Source organism: Muntiacus reevesi, chromosome 8, assembly GCF_963930625.1.
Source record: "Muntiacus reevesi chromosome 8, mMunRee1.1, whole genome shotgun sequence".
NCBI lineage: Eukaryota > Metazoa > Chordata > Mammalia > Artiodactyla > Cervidae > Muntiacus > Muntiacus reevesi.
The window spans coordinates 58,255,454-58,279,415 of NC_089256.1; the positions used below are offsets into that span (position 1 = coordinate 58,255,454).

The 23,962-nt window shown below is 41.6% G+C and overlaps 1 protein-coding gene across 1 annotated transcript in view; it reads right to left on the bottom strand.

The window, feature by feature from the left end:
* Positions 1-23,962, bottom strand: part of ST6GAL1 (ST6 beta-galactoside alpha-2,6-sialyltransferase 1) — a 149,891-nt gene that overhangs the window by 11,738 nt on the left and 114,191 nt on the right. The window contains exons 4-5 of the mRNA XM_065943301.1: positions 23,198-23,846; positions 15,244-15,341 (exon numbers count right to left, since the gene is read on the bottom strand). Coding sequence (XP_065799373.1) covers positions 15,244-15,341; positions 23,198-23,795 — 696 coding nt within the window. The 5' untranslated portion in view covers positions 23,796-23,846. The remainder of the gene's footprint in view (positions 1-15,243; positions 15,342-23,197; positions 23,847-23,962) is intronic.

The following is a 23,962-nucleotide window of genomic DNA, read 5'->3' on the forward strand; positions in this document are numbered from 1 at the left end:
CACAAAGTGAAACTTACCACAAACCCAAAATCCGAGGGTCCTGTCATTCAACCTGGAATCACAGGAAAAGTCATTCAAAGAACCATAAAGTAATAGCGGAAGTAAATGCTGGAAAGTACTTAAATGTTCGAGCAAAGGAGATTGATAGAATAAGCTGTGAAATTTACCCACAAAGGAGTACTATGCAGATGCAACAAAGAATGAGGAAGATTTCAGTGAATTAATATGGAGTGATTTCCAGAAAGCCCTGGGAAAAAGCAGAGTACAGAAGAGCATATACAGTCCACTGTATTTTTGTAAGCAATACGGGAATTAAAAAATATATATATATACACATCTGTCTTTACAGATAGAAGAAATCACAAAAGAGTAGTCAGTTATATACAAAGGGTGGTAGTGAAACAGGGTGGAAGGAATTCAGTAGGAAGTAATGCTTTTCTGAGTATACCTTTTTGGATAGTTTTGAATTCTAGCAGCATGTTAACATTCTGCATATTTTTTTTTAAAAGAAGAAGAAGAAAAACCTAGAATTGAAACAAAATTAGTACAATTGAATTTCAAATGAATTCATAATCAAAGTAAAGAGAAACAGAAGAACTAATCAAGGTAACTTAGGTACACATTATTTGGCCATGAACCCTTAATCTTGGGCAGGGTGTGAAAGAGAACTGCAAACCAATCCTGAACTTTAAATAGGTTTGCTTTATGTAGATATACACAAAACAATTTTCAAATTACTCTAGATGTATTATAGATATAACCAAATAAATCAATGTGCTGATGCTGTTAGAGGAGGATTCTCACTGTGGAAGAAGAGGGGGTACAGATACACAATGGAAAAGCAAGTACCTTTATCTGGATAGACTGAGCTATCAACTAGAGTCTGTCATTTCTAAAACAGGCATATGTGCATGTATGTGCATGTGTCTATATGGATGTGTACATATACCTAAAGGTATGCATATATATGGAGAAGGAAATGGCAACCCACTCCAGTATTCTTGCCTGGAGAATCCCAGGGACAGAGGAGCCTGGTGGGCTGCTGTCTATGGGGTCACACACTCTGTTCAGACATGACTGAAGTGACTTACCAGCAACAGCAGCAGCATGAATATATATGGGCTTCCCTGGTGGCTCAGATGGTAAAGAATCCTCCTGCAATGCAGGAGACTTGGGCTCAATGCCTGGGTTTGAGCAAAATGCAAAATGCATTTCCACTGGAAAATCCAATGCAAAATCCACTGGAGAAGAGAAGAGCTACCCACTCCAGTACTCTGGCCTGAAGAATTCCATGGACTGTATAGTCCATAGGGTCACAGAGTCGGACATGACTGAGTGACTTTCACATGCATCTATATAAATGAACAAATACACATGTATGTGTATTGTGTGTGTACCAGCATATATTTCCTCTACCTACTGAAAAGGCCAAGAAGCGAAGACATGCATATTAGGCATGAACATACCTAGTACCTAGATCTTAGTTTCTAATGTCATTTTTCACTTAAAGGAATTAGAGCTCCTTGAGAAGAAATGGCATATCCCAAAACTAGGGTAGAATAGTATGGGGAAATAAAACTTACAAGGCTGTCTCAGCAGTCTTGCAAAAAGCCCTAGACTCCTGAGACTTTATAAATCATGATAAAAAAAATCTATAGCATATTTGTCTAGTTAACTGCTCTTCTCTGACTCCAAACATAATGAAACTTTGCTTATCTCCCCCAGAAGCTAAATGATTATAACTCAGACTATAACTCAAGATTAATAGAGAGAGATTCTAAGAGATATTCTAGAGTACAAAGAAAGAGACCTAGGAACTCAGAGAGAGCTCTAGATATGTTTATTTATATTTCAAAGGGCTGGAGTAAGAAGGGGACTCTCTTTAGGAGGAAAAGAGGACAGCTGTATCCTGCCTTTTATAAGCAAGGGAAAAAAATCACTTCTTTTTTGTTCGTTGCTTATGGGGTACCGGCTACTCATGTAGGATAATTGGCCTGGCTCTTATGCATTGCCCTAGGAATAAGAACTAAGGCAGAGAGAGATTAATGCATTTATTATTTAAGGTAAGGGATTAAATAAAGAGCTTCCCAGGTGGCCCAAGCGATAAAGAATCTGCCTGCCAATGCAGATGTAAGAGATTCCTAGGTCAGGAAGATCCCCTGGAGTAGGAAATGGCAACCTGCTCTAATATTCTTGTCTGGAAAACCCCATGGACAGAGAAGCCTGGCAGGCTACAGTCCACAGGGTCTCAGAGGAGTCAGACACAACTGAGCACACACATTTAAATAAGAAATCCATCACTGATCTAGAACACTTTGTGTGTACATTCAGGATAAAATTAATAAATATGAAATATTAAAAACCCAAGAGATAGGTACTAATGAACTAGAACATCTTGTTATACCAAAAAGTATAGGAGTATTTTAAAGAAATGATGAGGGCATGCATGTCACAGAACAAGAGCCAGTTTAAGGGAACTCCCACTAGGAGTTCCTTTGTCAAACCTGGGAAAAATTGAACACCTAGGTAGTTTGGAACTGTAAAATGAATTATAAACCATTGAAAATATAGCAATCTATGAGTTTTTACCAATAACAAATACAGAAAGAAAAGAAAGAAGGAAGGGAGGGAGGAAAAGAGGGAGGAAGGAAATAAATGGAGGATGAGAAGGGAGGCTTCTTGCTTATAGTAAAATTTTGAGAGCTAACTAGATGACATGGAGGAGGGGGAGCTGGGGTTAAAAGACCATCATTTTGCAACCATCATAGTAAAGATTGGTTCAGGCAAAAATGATTGCTGCATGTTAAATGTAGCAGGAAATTTTGATGCAGAGCAGAGTAATGGCATAGTATTAAAGCTTTCACTCATAGATTTCAAGGGAAAATGTAATTATACAGTGGTCTCATCAGACAACACCACATTCAGGTGCTCAAAATAAAAATCAGCTAAAGGGCAGATGGACAAGGATGCCTCCTGTTGTGATGTTCTAAGAGGGACACAACATCATTTGTGTAGTTTTCCAGTCAAGAGTGCAGAAACTGAATTTACTCTTGAGAAACCATCAGATAAACTCTAAAAAAAAAAAAAAAAAAAAAAAAATTTAAAGGACTTAATTTTTCAAAAATGTCAATGTCCTAGGTACCACTCATGGCCTCCACCAATTTCCCCACCATTCTGTAACAAAACTTCTCTAACATGCAAGGATCTGCCTTCCACTTTCATTGTATACTGTCATGAATAAGTTGAAAAAGGAATGTTTTAACATCTGATATAATCCCATCACTCCTTATTTGTGGGATCGTGTGAAGGAATAGGCCAATATCCTGATTTGACTTTATAAACCATTTAATGAACAATTAAAAAATAAACCATATGATTCATTAAAAAAAAAATCAATGTCTTAAAAGACAAAGGCTATGGAAATATTCCAGGTTAAAGGAGACTAAAGAGACATGACAACTAGATGCAGCACCTGATCCTGAACTGGATTCTGTACTAGAAGAAAAATTATAAAAGACATTATGGGAGAAATTAACAAAACTGCAATGCAGCCAGATTAAAGTATGGTATCAATGTAAATGTATGAAGTTGATAACTATGTTTTGTTTACCTGAGACAATATTCTTATCCTTAGGAAATACACATTAAACGATTATCTTAGTTCAGGCCACTACAACAAATAGACCACAGGCTGAATGCCTTAAACAACGACATTTATTTCTCACAGCTCTGGAGACTGGGAAGTCCAAGATCAAGGTACCAGCAAATTCAGTTCCCATGAGAGGGCCCACTTCCTAGCTTGCATATGGTTGCCTTTTTCCTGTGTCCTCCCACAGCAGAGAGAGAACAAGTTCTGGTATCTCTCTCTGTTTATGACACCAATCCCATCATGGAAGCCCCACCCTCAAGACCTTCTTTATATCTTGAGGACTTCAAGGTATGAATTTGGGGGAGAAACATTCAGTCTATAACATTCTACCCTTGGATCCCCCAAAATCATGTCCTTCTCACATGCAAATACATTTAATTCCACTTCAGCATCTCCCAAAGTTTTAACTCACTCCAGCATCTATTCTAAAGGCTGAAGTCCAAAGTTTTATCTAAATATTATCTAAACCAGAAAAGAACCAAATAATTCAACCTGAAGTAAAACCTTCTCCTGCTGTGAACCTATGAAACTGGATAAATTATATGCTTCCGAAATACAATGATGGAACAGGCATAGAATAGAGATTCTCATTCCAAAAGAGAGAAATTGGAATGAATGAAGAAACGACAGGTTTCAAGAAGGTCCAAGCCTAGCAAAGTAAATACCATTATATCTTAAGGCTGGAGAACAATCTTCTTTGGTGTGATGCTATGCATTATGGACGTGGTGGGGCATCAGTCCCACCTGTGTGGCTCTGCTGGGCATGGGTCACTCCCCCAAGGCCCTGGGCAGCTGCCATCTGGCCTGCTGAAGTCAAGGCAATACCCCCTCCCCTTTGAAACCAAGGAAGCAGTTCTGATGGTCTCTGAATCACCACTGGGATCCCTTGTCTTGAAGAATGGTATCTGTTTGCAGGCAAAGAGCTCTATAGTTTGGTCCCATAGAATCTAAATTTGACAGCCTGCCTTCATCTTGTCTTCTTTAGTTCAAACTAGCAGTGTTTCTGCTAGGGTGGTTGATTAGGCCTGTGGTTCACTCCCAAATTGACCTTTTAAATCAAATGCTTCTTGGGCCTTCCCCTTAGTGTTTTTGTCAGAACAAGCTTTCTCATTTTTTGCAATATACAGCTAGGCTGAGAATTTTCCAAATCTTAAGTTCTGTTTCCTTTTTGTTAAATAATTCCTTCTTCAATTCATTTCTCTCCTCTCATATTTTACTATAATAAAAGCAGTCATGAGGAATCAAGCCGCTCCTCCAACACATTCCCTAAGACAATTTCTAAAACTTGCCACAGTTAGATATCCAGTTTCTTCACTCACAAGTTCTACCTTCCACAAACATTAGAACAAAGTTCAAACAAGTTGTTTACAACAAGGATCGCTTTTTCTCCATTGTTCAATGACATGTTCCTCGTGTTATTTCCATCTGAGACCACACCAGAATGGCCTTGATCATCCATATTTCTGCCAACATTCTATTCCTGATTATTTTGTCTTCTCTAAAAAGATTGAAGCTTTCTCTCCACCTCTCCTCTTTTCTCTCTGAGTCCTCACCAGAATTTCCTGCTGTCTGTATTTCTAGCAAGCACTTCAAAACTTCTCCAGCTTCTATCAGTTACCCAGTTCCAAAGCCACTCGCACATGGGTATTTGTTACAGCAGCACTCTACTACTCAGTAACAACAACAAAAATCTTCTCCAGCTACTATAGCAAAATACCATAGACTGGGTATGGTAGATCAAAAGATATTGATCTGTCATAGTTCTGGAGGCTGGGAAGTCCAAGGTCAAGGTGCCAGTAGATTTGGTTACTGATGAGGGTCACCTTCTCACTGTGTTCTCGTGTGGCAGAGAGCAAGCAACCTCTGGTCTCCCTCCTCTTATAAGGATCCTAATCCCTTCCTCATGGGGACCCCACCCTCAGGACCTCATCTCAACATATTTCTCTCCCAAAGGCCCCACCTCCAAATACTATCATACTGGAGGTTAGGGTGTCAACATACAAATTTGGGGAGGCAGCTGTAAACTTTCAGTCTGTAATAAGTATTTAGGGATTAAAGTGTGTGATGTACACATGGTAAGTTGCTTTAGTCATATCTGACTCTTTGCAACCCATGGACTGTAGCCTGCCAGGCTCCTCTGTCCATGGCATTTTCCAAGCAAGCATACTGGGGTGGGTTGTCATTACATTCTCCAGGGGATCTTTCCAACCCAGGGATCAATCTCATGTCTCATGCATCCAGGGATGCATCTCATGTCTCCTGCATTGGCAGGTGGATTCTTTACCACTAGCACTCTCAAATGAAAAAAAAAAAAGATATGAAAGATAAATAGGGCATATGATACAGCAATGGGATTAAATGAAAAAATAATAATAAGTGAATCTAGATAAATGGTATATAGGCATTCTTTGTATTCATCATATTATTGCAACTTCTCTAGAAGTTTTCAAGTTTTTCCAAATAAAAAGTTCAAAAAAAAAAAAAAATGGAGGAAGTTTGGAGGCAATCCATTGAATCAGAAGGTTCCCTGGACTATATTTCACTAGACAGATATTTCTACACATCTACTATGTAATGTAGATATGTAATAGGCACTATTCTGGCAGTCAGGCACTAGGCATCTGTGAACAAAACAGACCAAAATGCCTCCTCTCCTAATGGGAGAGCTAGGTAATAAATGAGTTGGATAAATAAGATGATGGGAGTGAGAAAACATGGACTTGGAAGGTGTCATCAGAGAACCAGGAAAGAGTCCTGGGCCAAGTGTTAGGAAGGCTTCAGTCTACATGGGCTGCCATTGCCCTGTGTGCACCCGTACCGGGCACCTTCTCTTCTTAGGCCTCAGTTATCCCATTTGTAAAATGAAGTGATGAAGCAAGACGCTGGGCTTCGCAAGGGCTGGGAGCATGTCTGTTTCTGTTCTGCTGTTCTTGGCGGCTGAGTTCTATCTTTGTTCACAAAGTCTGGCATGGAGCAGGTGATCAGTAACTCATTCTGGAATGAATGAATGGCTAGTTGATCACCAAAGTCATTTTTAGCTCTAGGATTTCCAATACTATTTGACTCACCTTGAAGGATGTCGTATCACCTCAGACATCACATCTGATTCCACAGATCTTAGAAGGATAATGAGGGAATATTATGAACAACTTTATGCTAAAAAAAAGTCCATAACTTAGAAGAAAAGAACAAATTTCTTGAAAGATATAGACTACCAAAACTCAAGAAGTCAAGAAGAAACAAGTAACATGAATAACTATCTATTATGTGTCTGTTAAAGAAACTGAATTTGTAGCTAAAAACTTTCCCACAAGGTAAATTCTAGGCCCAGATGACTTTACTGGTGAATTCTACCAAACAGTCAAGAAAACAGTAACACTAATTCTACAGAAACCCTTCCAGAAAAATTTTGGAGGAACAATTCCCGACTCACTCTACAATGGCAAGCATTACTCTGATATCAAAAACACCGACAGATGTTATAAGAAAGGAAAGTTACAAACTCACATCCCTCATGAACATAGATGAAACATTCCTAGCAAATGACCTCAAAGTGTAGACAAAAACTTTTTAAGGTTGAGTGAGGTGTAAGTACTAGTTGTAGGTGGTAACTGAGCTGAAATGGGGTGTGAGGTCAGATAGAGGTTATTTTAAACATAACTATTTTCCACAAATTAAATACAGGTTTTGAATGTCCCCTTCTCAGTTCAGTAATACCCACACAGAAAGAACTCCATGCCAAAGATTTGCCTTGTCTAAACTAGCAGCCCCACACTGGAGTACCCCCCTCGGTTTTTCATTGCAGTAAGAACACAAAATGAGATCTACCCTCTTAACAAACTGTTAAGTGCAAAATACAGTATTATTAACTATAGACACAATGTAGAGCAGATCTCTAAAACTTTTTAATCTTGCACAATTGAAACTTTATACCCACTGAATAGCAATTCCCCATCTACCCCTCACCTCAGCCCCTGGAAACCACCACTTAACAGTCTGTTTCTATAGAATATTAGCTTCAGAAAAAAAGGAAATTGTACCAAATATGACAATATGGATGAACCTGGAGGACATTATACTGAGGGAAATAAAACTGCATGATTCCATTTATATGAGGTATCTAAAAATAGACTCATAGAAGAAGAATATACTCTTGTTTTTGCACTTCACCTTTACTGGCCTTGTGCATGTGTGTTGGAGAAGACTCTCGAGAGTCCCTTGGATGGCACGGATGAAACCAGTCAATCCTAAAGGAAATCAACCCTGAATATTCACTAGAAGGACTGATGCTGAAGCTGAATCTCTAATGCTTTGGCCCCTTTGATGTGAAGAACCGACTCACTGGAAAAGACGCTGATGCTGGGAAATATTGAGGGCAGGAGGAGAAGGGGGTGACAGAGGATGAGATAGTTGGATGGCATCACTGACTCAATGGACATGAGTTTGAGCAAATTCTGAGAGATATTGAAGGACAGGGAAGCCTGGCATGCTGCAGTCCATGGGATCACAAAGAGTTGGACATGACTTAGCAACTGAACAATAACAACATGTTGGGCGTGGGATGTCCTTTTCTCTTCATCCAAAGGGAAGTCCTTATGACTACTGTTTTCTTCCGCTCTTCCCTCACACTAGGCAGGATCTTGTGGGAACTTACTTGACTGAATGGAATCGGGGTAGCTGACCACACACCACAACAGACGGGCTACACAAGGAAAAGAAGACCAAGGGCAGCTCTGACATGTTGAAAACCGCTTATGACCCAGAGGTTTGGAGTAAGAAGGTACCCTGAGTCCAATATCATCAAGTCGATCTCCTTCTCTGGCTGTAAAAAATACCAACGACCTAGAAGAGCTTAAAAGAAAGTTTAGGGAAGTTAAAATACCACCAGCAAACAAACCTAGATCCAATCCACCTCTACTGCTCATTTCCTACCCAACCTGAGCAGCTCACTTCGACTCTTTGAAGCTAGTGTCCTCATGTAAGATGGTGTTTGGTGACCACACCTCATAGGATTATCATGAAGATCAAATATGATGAGATGAATATGGCCCTTAGACAATGGAAGTGTTTGTAAGGGGCACTACCTCATCTCAAGATAAGTGATCTGGAAACGCCCTGGGTGAAGTCCAGCAGCATATGTCCCACTGTGCATGCTTTTCTCTTCCCTGACCTCTACAGGTGTCTCTAAGGAAGTCACTGGGCCCAGCAGGGGCTCAGCCCAGCCTCACAAAACCTTTACACTTAGAGTCACAATTGAATTTATTTAAAGACTCACATTTAGCTATCTCTGGCTTTCCTGGTGAACCTCATAGCAATACCTGGCAAATACTTGCCCAAATGGATCTATTGAAACTTCACAGTGTGACACCATTCTCTTACAAAAAGCCGTCTTCTCAGTAAGGAACCATCTCTTTGTCTTCCATGGCCTTGTCACAGGCCAGAGGCACAAAAGGCTGTCCTCTGCAGGGGAGGAGGCTGGGTGCTGAACAAACAAACCTGGGCCCAGCTGCCATCTGGAGGAGCTCTCCCTCTGGGAAGAGAATGAGCTGCTCAAAGGCATAATTTACCAAGCCCACAGCTCACAGCTATGCCCTCAGGAACTGCGGGGTGCCAGGTGCTGTCTGCGTGTGACGTGGGGACTCAGTCTGCTCAGCAGCAGGCATGAAACAGCTGGGATAACCAACCCGGACAAAAGGTAAAGGAGACTGACTGCCAGCTTCCTAGGAAAGCAAGATGAGAAAGGACGATAACAGAAGGGCATCAGTCACGTGTCAGTATCACAAGGAGTGAGGTCACGCAGCTACCTGTGACCAGGGCTAAAGGAACAGCCTGGATGTTCAGAGCCACTTACAGCAGGACAGGAAGTAGGGTCAGCGTGTCTGAGGAGGATGGGAAAGGCTTCTGTTAAGAGTGGTCAGGGCACACTGGGAAGTCAGCCACCCCCTTCTCAGCCCTGGCAGAGGGAGCACAGCAATCCAGAAGTGCAGGACAAATGCTGTACCTCAGAGGAAAACTATGCATGGTCTGCAGCAGACCCTTTTTCTTTATCAGATTCTGACCACAGAGGAGCTGTCTTACAGCTCTTAGTAAGTTGTAGCAAACTACAGACATGCTTATTCAAACTTGCCCAGTAGAATTTCAGTTAGATTCACTCTTCTTCCTGCCTACCTCATGAGAAAAAAGAAAAAGAAAAAAAAAAAAAAAAAAAGAGGGTTTGTTTTTTTTTTCCTTTTATTCAAATTTTGATACTGTTTTGACTTTTTCTCTGAAGCAGTTATAACATGTGCCTGGTTCCCTCCTCATATGAATAAAATAGACACTGTCTCTATGAGAGTCATGAGTTTACTTTTTCCTGAAAATTATCCTTTAACTTTCTCCCTTCTGCTGGGCACCTCTGAAGCAACCCCAAGCTGTCTGGCATCCCTACTAGGAGCTAAGAAAGCCACTCGCCTAAGAAATGAGAGGACACGGTGATTGCCCAACAGACATGGGCAGGGCTTTACTCTGCATTAGTGACCACAGCCACCCTTTTTTGAGTCCTCACTGCAGCATGCAGGCCTCCGAGTGACCTGCTCCACTCTAAGCAGTCTCACTGGATTCTACAAAGGCCCTGAAAGGTAACTTTTCTTATTCGCTGTTACAAATACGGGAACTGAGGCTCAGAAAGATAAAGCAACTTGCTCAAGTCACTCACGCAGGAAGTACTGAGGGAGAAACCTGATCAAGGTCTATCTTGTAATTCCCAGGCAAACTTACCTTGACTTTATTTATTTGCTTTTATTGAGGTATAGTTGATAAACAATATTATATACTGTTTCGATCCCAGCATAGCAACTATGTTTAAAGTTACTATAAAATAGTGACTATATTCCCTGCACTATACAATATATCCTTGCAGCTTTTTATTCTGTACCTAGTAGTTTCTACCTCTTAATCCCCTGTCCCACTTCCCTCTCCCCACTGGTAACCACTACCTCTCCATATTGTGAGTCTGTTTTGTTGTTGTTGTTGTTATATAACTTGTTTTATTTTTTAGATTCCACATATAAGTGACATCATACAGTATTTGTCTTTCTCTGTGTGACTTATTTCACTTAGCATAATATCCTCCAAGTCCATCCATGTTGTTGCAAATGGCAAAATTCTCATTCTTTTTTACGGCTGTGTAATATTCAACTGTAAGGACTGATGCTGAAGCTGAAACTCCAATACTTTGGCCACCTCATGCAAAGAGTTGACTCATTGGAAAAGACCCTGATGCTGGGAGGGATTGGGAGCAGGAGGAGAAGGGGACAACAGAGGATGAGATGGCTGGATGGCATCACCGACTCGATAGGCATGAGTCTGAGTAAACTCCGGGAGTTTGTGATGGACAGGGAGGCCTGGTGTACCGCAATTCATGGGTCTCAAAAAGTTGGACACGACTAAGCAACTGAACTGAGCTGACTATTCAATTGTATATATACCATATCTTCTTAATTCATGTCTCTGTCAATGGACATTTAGGTTGCTTCCATGTCTTGGCTATTGTAAATAGTGCTGCAGTGAACATTGGGATGCATGTATCATCTCACAGCATTGTTTTGGTTTTCTTTGCATATATACCCAGAAGAGCAATTGCTAGAAATTAAAATTTCAGAATCTTTGAGGATTGAGGTTTAATTCATCACTAAACACCTAGAGGACTTCCCTGGTGGCTCAGATGGTAAAGAATCCACCTGCAGTGTGGGAGACCTAGGTTTGATCCCTGGGTTGGGAAGATTCCCTAGAGAAGGGAATGGCTAACCACTCCAGTATTCTGGCCTGGAGAATTCCATGGACTCTATAGTCCATGAGGTTACAAAGAGTCGGACACAGCTGAGTGACTTTCCAACACCTAGAAGAGATGCCCGAGAATGGGGTCACCTTCCAAATCCAAGAGAATTTTCAGGCCTCCTCCATGCTTCCTCACATGCAACTGCCTGCTGACCTGTGGGTCATACCACCTATGGGAAAACACAACTGAATTTCTCTCTGAATTCACACTCCCAACCTCAAAGTGGTCAGCATATCTAGAGATCCTGCTCCATTCCTCTGGTTTACTCCATCCTCATTGACAATATCAAACCTCCTCTACTAAAACCTCTCTTCCCCTCACCTCCCTACAAAATGCCTCCTTTTCTCTGTATCCTAACTTTGCAGAGAAAACAGAAGCCCCTTCAGCCTTCCACTACAGACTACCTCCAGCTACTCCCCCTCCACAGTCCTTCTTCCTTTCTGACCTGCTCCTGCTGGGGTTAATCCTCCACTAGGTTTTGGACCAATCACTCCTCCCATTGACTTCACTGTCACCTCTTTTTAGTATATTCAATTTCTGGATCAACTGTTTTTTTTCCTCACTGACTTAAATTTGTATGTATGTTATAAAATATATGTAACACAAGAAGAAAAGCTGTGAGCAACCTAGACAGCATATTAAAAAGCAGAGATATTACTTTTCCAACAAAGGTCCATATAGTTAAAGCTATGGTTTATCTAGTAGTCATGTATGGATATGAGAATTGGACCATAAAGAATGCTTAGTGCCAAAGAATTGATGCTTTTGAACCCTGGTGTTGGAGAAGACTCTTGAGAGAAACTTGGACTGCAAGATCAAGTCAGTCAATCCTAAAGGAAATCAACCGTGAATATTCATTGGAAGAACTGATGCTGAAGCTAAGGTTCCAATACTTTGGCCACCTGATGCAAAGAACTGATTCATTGGAAAAGACCCTGATGCTGGGAAAGATTGAAGGCAGGAGGAGAAGGGGATGACAAAGGATGAGATGATTGGATGGCATCACTAACTCGATGGACATGTGTTTGAGCAAGCTCTGGGAGTTGGTGATGGACAGGGAAGCCTGGCGTGCTACAGTTCATGGAGTCACAAAAAGTCTGACATGACTGAATAACTGAACTGAACTGAAGACAGACTCTTCTGAGCATTTCTGAGTGTGCAGCTCAGTGGCATTAAGTGCATTCACACTGTTGCACAACCTGGGTTTGTACCACCACCCATCTCTAGAATTTTTTCATCTTCCCAAACTGGAACTCTATATCCATTAAACAAAAATTCCTCTTTCCTGCCAGGCCCTGGCAGCCACTATTCTACTTCCTGTCTCTATGAGTTTGACTACTCCAGGGACCACATGTTTGTGGAAGCATACAGTATTTGTCCTTTTGTGACTGTCTTTCCACTGATTTTTAAACATGCTCAATTCTCTCTAATGTAAAACATGAAAAGAACAAAAACGAGCCCTGGAACCCTCAACTCTCTCTACGACTATTGCTCTATTTCTCTCTGCCCTTCAGAACCAGAATTTTTTTTTTTTTTTTGAATATTAAAAACATTTATATATAAGTCTCAGATTTAGAAACTGTGGTAACAGGATGTGAAAATTATACACCGTAGCAAAGTAAAACAAATATTGGGAGGTGGGTGAAAGGGAAATGGAAATTATTAATCTCTTTATCTTTCATAGAGACAGTTCAGTCAATATAGTCTAAAATTTAAAGTAGTTTTAAAGTAATATTAATCTCTATGGTTTTTTATAATTTTTCTTAAACATGGATGTTTTATAATTAATATTTTTTGAGTGAAGAAGCAATTGTTTAAGGTTTAAAATTGCTTCAGTTTCGTTTTAACTTCTGTTACTTTCAAGTAAAATTAGCATTGATATATTTTTATTATTTTTAAAAGTGGGTATACTCTTCTTTTTTAGAAGTAAGTATACACTTATTTTTATTTTTTTTTTTTATTTTATTTTATTTTTTAATATTATTTTATTAGTTGGAGGCCAATCACTTTACAACATTTCAGTGGGTTTTGTCATACATTGACATGAATCAGCCATATAGTTACATGTATTCCCCATCCCGATCCCCCCTCCCACCTCCCTCCCCACCCGACTCCTCAGGGTCCTCCCAGTGCACCAGGCCCGAGCACCTGACTCATGTATCCCACCTGGGCTGGTGGTCCGTTTCACCATAGATAATATACATGCTGTTCTTTCAAAACATCCCACCCTCACGTTCTCCCCCAGCAGAACCAGAATTTTTAAAGGAACCCTCCATATTTGCCATCCTCCACCCATCTCACTTCTCCTCATACTCCAGTCTGGCTTCCAGTTTTATCACTTTCCCTTCATCACCTAGCTACTGCTGAGGCCAACAGTGGCCTCCATTTTGCTAAGGAGAGAATGATGCTCTTCACTCTTCATCTAAATTGGCCTTTAAGCAGAATCTAATGGCGCTGACCTCTTTCTTACTGCTCTCATTGCCCAAAGCTCCTGCATGGACTTTTCTTCTCTTTACACTCTCTCCAATGCTCTCACTTGGTCCCACTGTTTGTTGCCACATAGAAAGAGATGGTTTGGAAATCCTCATCTGCAGTCCAAACCTTCCCACTGACCTCCAATCTCATGTGCACAACTTGACCTCTCTTAACAGATACATAAAAGGCAGCTCAGATCAATCATATCCAGAAGATATATATTTTTTAATCTCTGCCCCCCTCTCTGACCAAGCCCCTCACAACCCAAAACATCTCCAAGTACTCTTCCCAGTCTCAGAGACTCTAGCTGGCCAGTTACACAAGCCAGAAGCCCAGGTGCATCTGGGGCCTCCTCCCTTCACCTCTCACACTCAGCCCCACACAGAGCCTGTCATCTGCACCCATGGAATAGCTCTCAAATCCATCATCCCTCACAGTCACTTGCATGTCCACTCTGGTACAACTGCCAGCATTTCTAGTCCACATGGCTGCAAGAGCCTTTAAATGTGTTTCACCATCCACTGGACCCACTGGACCCATTGCATCCACTGCAGTGATCACTGGAAGCCAGGGATGTTTACAAAATGCAAGTGTGGGCATACATCAAAGAAGAAGACAAGCACCGTGGCCAAGCTCCTTCTTATCTTCAGCCTCGTCCCCCTTTACATGTCCCCCACCACACCCCCCGAGACTCTCACCTCTTTCTGGGTCCTGGTGCCGCCCTGTCCCCTTTCACAAAGGACGTTCCCCAGGCCACTGCCTCTTCCCACACTTCTCACCATGACCCCTTATTCCTCCTGCACAGTGAAGACACCTCCTTGCTCCTCCAGACTCCCCTGTCTAGGGACAACTCCCCTTTCTGGGTTCTGGTGGCACCTTGACCCTCTTCCTTGTAGATGTCTGTCGTAACTTTATATTCGTCTGTATGACTGCTGGACTGTATCTGTAAGTTACATGAGAGCAGGGCTGAGTCTGATTCACTCACCAATGTACCCTCCAGAGCCACCTCAGTTCTGCACACGTAAATATCAGAGTAGATAACATTGACACATAAGTGCCCGCCACTGCGTGCTTCGTGTGGATCTTCTCACTCCTTCCTCACAACAACCCTGTGGAGGCACGATCATTCTCCCCTCTTCAGAGAGGCAGCAGTAACATATGCACGATTCTTTAGCTCACAAGAGGCAGTGCTGGTTTCGATGGCAGACAGGCTACCTGCAGAATCTCTGTACTGATGGCGGCACTCTACTCAGCACCACCCATGTTTGTGGAAGGATGCATTTCTGCACAGAAGAAGTTTTACCTGAGAGTTTACCAGACGGATGGTGGTTTTCGTGCCCACGTCTTGTTGGAATTTGACTGTGGGTGCCCCATTAAACCTCAGGACTGCATCGTGATCATCTAGAAACCACAAGGAAACGACACATCAGCAGTGATGACAGTGTGAGCATCAGCAATATGCGAAGAGAGAGAAGGTCTGGAGGGAGGGAGGGCAGAAGGAAGAGGAGGGCAAGGGAATAATACTTCCTGATCTTTATGTCCTCATGATACACAGGGGACAGTGACCATATTTGTATGGCACAGTCAGGTCAGGTTCACAGACAGAGCTCACCAGCTGTCTGCCCAGCCACTGCGAAAGCTAAAGAGGTCCGTACGTTGGTGTTCCTGAAACCCATTCAACGATGCACAGGGGCCACGTGGACAGGGCCAGTGCATTACACCCAGTGAATCACTATTCCAGTTACCAAAGGAGCAAACCAGACATTCTCTTGGTATTACCCGTAGGTCATACTTCTATCCTTATCAGAAAATCAAAGATCCTACCATAAGCTTGGCTTAACCCACAAGTGCAGAGTATCCCCATGGCACTCTGAAAAGCCGGCTGGGCAGAGCACAGCAGTGCACTGTGACATGTGAGACAGCTCCCTAAGTGTTCCTAGGAATCCAAGGCCCTGGAGGGGTCACAAACCTGGGTGCTGGAAGAGGTGGAACGAGAAGTCACAGAGATAAACTAAACCCCACGTTTTCTATTTTTAAAAAAAGGCTCTTTGTCAGGAACAAAAACTTAAATCCAGCCAAGATCAAGCAAACCATCTTTTTAAAAATCTACTCACTCCCCGGCTCTCATTCGCTGTCCTTGTAGCTGTTCAAGCAGTGTTTGGAAGACTTGGAAAAGATTCTCTACCCACAATGACCAATCTGATGGGGGAAGGAACTGATGATGTCTAAGATCCATTTGAATCTGGAGCCTCTCTGATCCTATGAGAGCTCCTTTCAAGGTTACGTGATCAAACAAGCTTCAGTTCACCACTGAAATCTGCACAGGATTTAGAGGTCATCCCAAACCTCTGTTCAGTTTCTTTCTGTGACGGGTTGATTTTGGATGGTTCTTCATGCACAAAGGTGGCATCAGGAGAAGGGTAGGAGTGGATTTTGGCTCAATGTAAGAGGGTCTAAAGGAGAATATCCACAGAATTAAGGGATGAAAGCCTCCCTCTTTTTGTATCCCTACACCTCAGCAATCTAGATATCTCTTTCACAAAAGCAACCCTATCCTCAATCCTAGGGAAAAAATTTTATCAAAATGGTTTAAAAGTTACATTGGCATATACATATATATATACATATGTGTGTGTATATATATATATATATATACACACACACACAATTATGTGTAAAATAGATAGCTAGCTGTATAAGACAAGGAATTCAGCCCAGTGCTCTATAACAATCTAGATGGGTGGGATGGGGGTTGGGGATGGGACGGAAGCACAAGAGGAAGGAGATATATGTATAAAAAAACTGATTCACATTCTTTTACAGCAGAAACCAATACAACATTGTAAAGCAATTATTCTCCAATTAAAAATGAATTTTTTAAAAAGTTACATAAGATGTTCATAGTCTAGACATTTATCAAATAACAGGATAGGCACAGAGAACCACAAATGGAACAGTAAATTTATCTTTACACAACTCAGATTGCAATCAGTTTTGCTGAAAGATGTGACTGATTTCAAAAGTGACCAGCAGTAACCATGCTAGAAATGCTGATGCATTAGAAACTTCAGTCAACTTTCCCATTTCACAGGTGAATAAATCATTAATCTGAGAGTCCCAGTAGATAAGAATGGCAAGCTCAATTGCAGTCATTGAGAATCAAATAAAAGGACCATTTACAGAGTTGTGGGTGGAGTTTAATGAGATAGAAATCAAACAAGGAATGGGACCATACCCCGGGGTTGGATATGGCAGGGAACCCCACCTCTACACTGAAGGCAGCAGGAGGCCACCTGGTGGGAACCTCAGAGGGAATCATTACCACAACCTCTCTTTCCTCCTCTCCTCTGACCTCCAGGCCTGGAAGGAAAAGGAAGCAAGCAGGACTCAGAGAACCTGGAAGGGACTGAAACTTTTAGTCAAGGAAGAGAAGCAGTCTGCACTCGCTCTAAGAGGAGAGATGGGACGGGGAGGGGGTTGGGGAGAGGAGACAGATACTCCGCCTCACTCTCCTTCCTAGTCTCAGATTTATGCCAGTGCTTCCACTATCTGTATGCTTAGTCATTCAGTTGTGTCCAACTCTCTGCAGCCCCTTGGACTATTATAGCCATGACGCTCCTCTGTCCATGGGATTTCCCAGTCAAGAATACTGGAGTGTGTTGTCATGCTCTTCTCCAGGGGATCTTCCCAACCCAGGGACTGAACCCGCATCTCTTGTATCTCCTGCTTAGCAGGCAGATTCTTTATCACTAGCACCACCTAGGAAGCCCGCTTCCACTGTCTAGTTCCAAATGAAAGCCAAAAGGGCAAGAACGCCCAGGTGACACAGTCTATATTTCTACTTCCCAGGAAAGGGTGGAGAGTGGATTTGGAGCGGCAGATAGAGAACATCCAGCACAGGAGACTTGGGATAGGTCCTTGGCTGACCATGAAAAGGGAAAATGTTTTTGTTCTTTCAATAAATACTGATTAAGCACCTACGCTCTGCCTGGCACTAGAGACAATGGTTGTGAGCAAGAAATCAAGGTCCTTGCCTTTAGAGACCTTGAAAGTCACTGTAAAGAGAAAGACAATGAATAAGCACAACAACCTATATTCAAGATAACTACAGATTGTGATTAGTACTGTGGCACAAAATAGTAACCTATAATGGAAAAGAATCTGAAAAATATATACATATATATGGGAAGGGTCCAGGAAAGTAAATTCCAGCCAGAGGACAAAGCAGTATCAAGACCCTAAGGAGGGTAAGGACTTAACTGGAAACAAGTAAGTGAGGGAAAGAAAAAAATAAAAGATGCAGTGGAAGAGGCTGGAAGAAAGCAAATCATGCAGGCTGTGGTATGAAGGTATGAAGTTTGAATTTTATTCTAAGATTAAAAAAACAAAATCAAAGAAGAAAACTTTAAAACAGACCACTAAATTTAAGCTCATAAAAAAAGGGATTAGATTCTTATTTGCCAAACTGTCCTAAAAACTTTCAGTCTCAAATAGGTCTTCAGGAAATCACCCGGAGAAATCCACAGTTACTGGGCTCCCAGCAAATAAGTCTTGAAGGAGGAAGGCTGTAGAAAACAAGGGGATCCACTTCTTTTTAACTTAGAATTAGAACACAGAAAAAGATGCAAATTAGAAAAGGAAGAAGTACACCATGATATGCATGTGACATACTATATACTTAGAAAATTCAACAGAATCAGTTTGTCAGTAAATTCATAAATATATCAAAATCTACTGTGTCCAGGTATAATAACTCCAAATAGCTAGAAGTTATGGTGAAAGAAATTTTATCACTACTTGGACCAAATATTTTTTTATATTTTCCAATGAGCTTAATGAATCATATAACCATGTATGGAAGACCACATTCTGATTCTGACTAGGAAAACTAGATATGATACAGATCGGGATTGGCAAACTATGGCCCACAGCACAAATCTGACCTGTCTCATCTTTGCTTCATTTATTACTGTCTGTGGTTGATTTTCAGATGGTAAAGAATCCACCTGCAATGTAGGAGACATGGGTTCGATCCCTGGGTCAGGAAGATTCCCTGGAGAAGGGAATGGCAACACACTCCAGTATTCTTGCCTGGAGAATCCCATGGATAGAGGAGCCTGGCCATCTACAGTCTACAGGGTCACAAAGAATCAGACATGACTGAGCAAATAAGCATGTATGCATGCATGTGGTTGATTTTGCACTAAAATAGCACAGTCATTTTAAGAGACACTGTGTGTCTTCAAAAATATTTGCCATCTGGCCCTTTATAGGGAAAGTTTGCTGAACCCTGATATAAATAATCATGCTGTCTGAGCTACCCAATATCCAAAGGTCTCTTCCCAGTCATCACTTTGCCCAGGAACTCCACCTGCCCCAAAATGTGCCCAAACTCCACCCACTTTTGCCTTCCATCATGCGATACATCTGCTTCACTTCAGCCCTTCCTACTGATCCTTCTGAATTTTTCTTTATTCCTTTTTTTTTTTTTTTTTTTTTTGGCTTGTCCCTGTTATTTCCTTGCCCTTCAAATGTAAACTTTTCTTTAGGTTTTCTCATCAGTCTTCTTTTCTGGATTACAACTATCACCTTGAAACAAATGACTCTTAATCTCCCACCCTTACACTTCCCTGCAAGCAAATACCCAACTGCATAGATACCCACAAACACTTCAGACTTAGAACATCCAAAGTGGAACCTATCTTCCTCCAGAAGAATGCTTCCTGGTGATATGATAGAGCCTGCTCCTAGGCCAGAGACCCTGGCTTCTACCACTCACTCAAGGTCATGCCTAATTAGAACCAAGTTCTGTCTCTTCTACCTCACCATGCCTCTCAAGTCAAACCTTCTCTTCCTGCCACCACTACCACTCCTCAACAGGCCTGGCACTTCTCACTGGATGTGGCAATAGCCCCTAACAGCAGAGAGATTAGATTGCAATCCCAAGACAAGGAGACTCAGAGACATATGAAACCTCTCTGAAACACACATGATCCCATCACTTGCTTGCTTCAAATCTTCTAGGCCTCTCCATGGCTTAAAGAACCAAATTCTACGTCCTTATTATGACGGTCAACTTCCTCTAAGAACTGAACCCTGACTACCCTTCCGACCTCATTTCTCAGCCCTCTTCACCCTGTGAGACCCTACCTCCCAGCCAAACAGGGTTATTTGTGATGCTTAAACATGCTCTGCCCTTTTTTTTTCCAGGCAGCCTTTGCTTCTTACTTTTGTCTCAGAATGTTCTTCTCCTCTCTTCTAGGAGAGAAAATCAGGAAGAATATGAAGTGATTATTTTAACCTGACAAGGGATTCATTCATTATTTTAAAATTACAATCACCATGGGGCACAAAAGAAGAGGTCAGGCTAAGTGTGGGGGCCTTGGAGTCAAACACCCCAGTTTCAAGTCCCAATCTACTATCAACCAGCTGTATAAGCTGAGCGTTAACACTTAGTAAATGTGTTATCATCAGTAAAATGAGGACAATAATTGTACCTACCTCGTGGGATTACTGGGAGGATTAAAAGAGCAAGGCTTGTCACTCACACAGCAGGTACGCCATACGTGTTACTCCTATTAGTTATAATATTTGTTAAGTGTGCTACTGCTTGAAATGAATATTCAAACAAATCTAAGATACTTTACATGTATATGTATCAAAAACAATTAAAAGTGACTATGCCCACCGTTGGCTGGTTTGTGGGACTGCAAGAGACACAACAGTTTGTTACAGATCCTCTGATAAGCAGTTTGGTAATGCACCAGAAAAAGATCCCTAAAGCATGTTACTTTGGTCTTCTAGCCCCACTCCTAAGGGTATTTCCCCTTTGGAGGGCAGTAGTAGTCACTTAATTTATCTTCACAAAAAACTCATTAGCAGTACTATTTTTAAGAGCAAACAATTTGAAACTATCTGATACGTTCAACAGTTGGAAATAAGCTGGACAAATTCCAGGTGTGATGGGAAGGCTGTGGGCCTGGCAAGCTCAGAGGCCTTTAACATAAGGCCTTTCCTCTTGCTTTCCTCTTTGTATTCTAAGTTCCTATTTGGTAGTGTTGATGAATCCGCAAGAATAAAAGAATACATGAATTAATTTCTTTAAGTATTTGTTAGACTAAATGCCCAAAGGAAATATCCAATAAAAGGCAGAACATTTGAAGTCTAGGACACGATTTTTGTTAGATCTCAGGATCTAAGTCCTTCCATGGAATCACATAGTTGAAATGATAACTGCAATCTATAGAAAAAGATTATTTTAAAGTTTAGTTAAACCCCTCCAATGTTTTATGAAGTACATAAAAATAATTATAGTTCCAATTCATGGAAGTATTAGGTTCTACCTGAAACTTCAACACAATTCCAGCCAGGCAGGCAATGGTGACTTGAAGAAGAGGATCAGCTAACACCTGGAATATTCTAAACATTACCATTAGAGAGAAAAACTGGGGAAGGAAGAAAGAAATCTAGTTCCATTAGGGATGAAATAAAAACCAATTACATTTAGCTTCTAGAAAAGGAAATCCAAAAGAAACCAAAAAAAGCAAAAGCAAAAGTTGGGGTGGGGTTGGTTATCTTGGCAGCTTTTATTCCTAAGTGCTGCCCATTTGGGGAAGTATAAATTATGATCTCATCACTTCTTTCTGCTCTAGAGAATCTAATTTGGGTCTACTTTACTTCTTTTGAGAGCCTGTGCTCAGTTTTAGACCATTTTTCCTGGCAGTCATATGAAGGAAATAAAAAAGGAGACGTATTACCTCACCTGCTCCAGTACCTTTCAGGGCCTGACAGAAGAGCTAGGCCTCCTGTGCTTTGCTTTCTTTAGCCTAATTCATTTCACAATCATGGAAAACACATTCTCTCAGGACAATCAAACTAAGGAACGTTAAGCAAATCCATAGTTCTGTGCTGTATATATGTTTACAAATCTGGATAAACTTTCTACCTTTTTAAGTTTATTTCTATTGAAGTATAGTTTTTTATTTTTTCATTAGAGGATAATTGCTTTATAGTGTTGTGTTGGTCTCTGCCGTGCAACAGCACAAATCAGTCATAATTTTATATATATATATATATATATCCCCTCCCTCTTGAGCCTCTGAAGTATAGCTGATTTACAATGTTGCATCAGCTTCAGGTATATTGCACAGTGAATCATATACACACACACACACACACCATATACATATATATGCATGCTACATCACTTAGTCACATCCAAATCTGTGTGACCCTGTGGACCATAGCCCACCAGGGTCCCCTGTCCAAGGGATTCTCCAGGCAAAAATACCGAAGTAGGTTGCCATTTCCTCCTCCAGGGAATCTTCCCAATCCAGGGATCAAACCCCAGTCTCTTATTCCTCCTGTACTGGCAGGCGGGTTCTTTACCAATAGCGCCTCCTGGGAAGCCCACGAAATATATATATATATATTTTTTTTCAGATTCTTTTCCCTTATAGGTTATTATAAAATATTGAGAATAGTTCCCGCTGTTATACAGCAGGTTCTTGTTGGTTTATCTCTTTCATATAGTGTATATGTTAACCCTAATTTGTCTATCCTTATTAACTATGAAAAATTTCAGGAAAAGCAAATTTATATATTCTCATCAGTGATTTTTAACCATTTTGGGGGTCATAGACCCCTTTGAGATACAACAGAAAGCTATGGACTCTCTCTTTGGAAAAATGCAGGCTGAATTATACAAATACACATGTTAAACACACATAAACAGCACATATTTTTCATATGATTTTAGGGATTTGTGAACCTCCTGAAGTTGGTCCAGAATCCCCAATTAATTCCTTTCAAAGAGAAAAACTAAAAATAAGTTAGGTCATTGAGGCCAAAAGAGATAATTAGGTGCTAATTAATCAGTAAATGATAGAATTTTAGGATCTGAAGATAAAGTAGAGATCTATGTTTTAAATATTTTTAAATGTTAATGCAGTGTTTTGCTTCTCGGTAGCAAAGGAACTTTCTTTTCAAACAAAATTTTCTGTAAGACACCAGAACTTAAGATGGATCAAAATAGAGCTATTCAAATTAATAAGGTTGATGGAAGACTGGATCCCCGTTCTCTCCACTGCCCCCTGGCCGCCTCTGACTCATGAAGCACATCTGAGAACCCCGACGGGGCGGCTGCCCCAGTCCACGAGCCATACTGGGACTGCTAGCCCCCACTCCTGTCCACGTGCCCAGATGGTCCAAATGAGCCCTGGCCACTCAGATAACAGTCTCCACACGGCAGAACCCACCTATTTCTCGACCCAGCCGGGAGGACTTCAGAGATCCTGCTGAAGAGACAACAGCACACCTGCCCCATGGCCCTGCCTTGGTTCTAATGTCGTCCTGAGGCAGGTAGCCCTCCCAGTCAGAGGTGTTGAAGGGAAAATCTGTGGTCTCTATCATCGAAATGTTCACGTGGTCCCGGAGGTGGCAAAGCAGGGCCTCTGCGCTGAACTTGACCCCGGGCCCCGGCCCCTTGTACGTCACTTTGTACTTGTTCATGCTCAGATAATTCTTCCGGATGGTTTGCAGCCTGGGGATAAGGTTTTTGGAGGAGCTGTCCTTGTCCCACACCTGGAAGGTACTCTCCAACTTGGCCTTGGGACCGCCGAGCGCCTGGTTGCTCCTCTGGGGGTGGTGGGTGCTGCTCGAGGACACAGGCTGGGAACTAGAGATCATAGCCAGTTTCTCCAGGCCCTGCAACAGCTGGAATTCCTTGTTCTGCAGTTTAAGGAGCTCATAGAAATTCCCTTTCTTCTTTTCCTTCCACACACAGATGATCGCAAACAGGAGAAAGATGAGCACACAGCAGCTGAAGAATTTTTTCTTCAAGCTGGTGCGAGTCATAATGAAAGACGCGTTCGAGGACACCGTGGTGTTCTGAGCAGGAAAATATGCCTTAAAAAAAAGAGAGACAAGGCAGAAAGTGATGTAAAGAACGGCCAAAAGTGATGATGAGCTGAGCAATGGCTTTAGAGCGACGAGGACTGAATTCCAGCCCATGCCTATCTCCC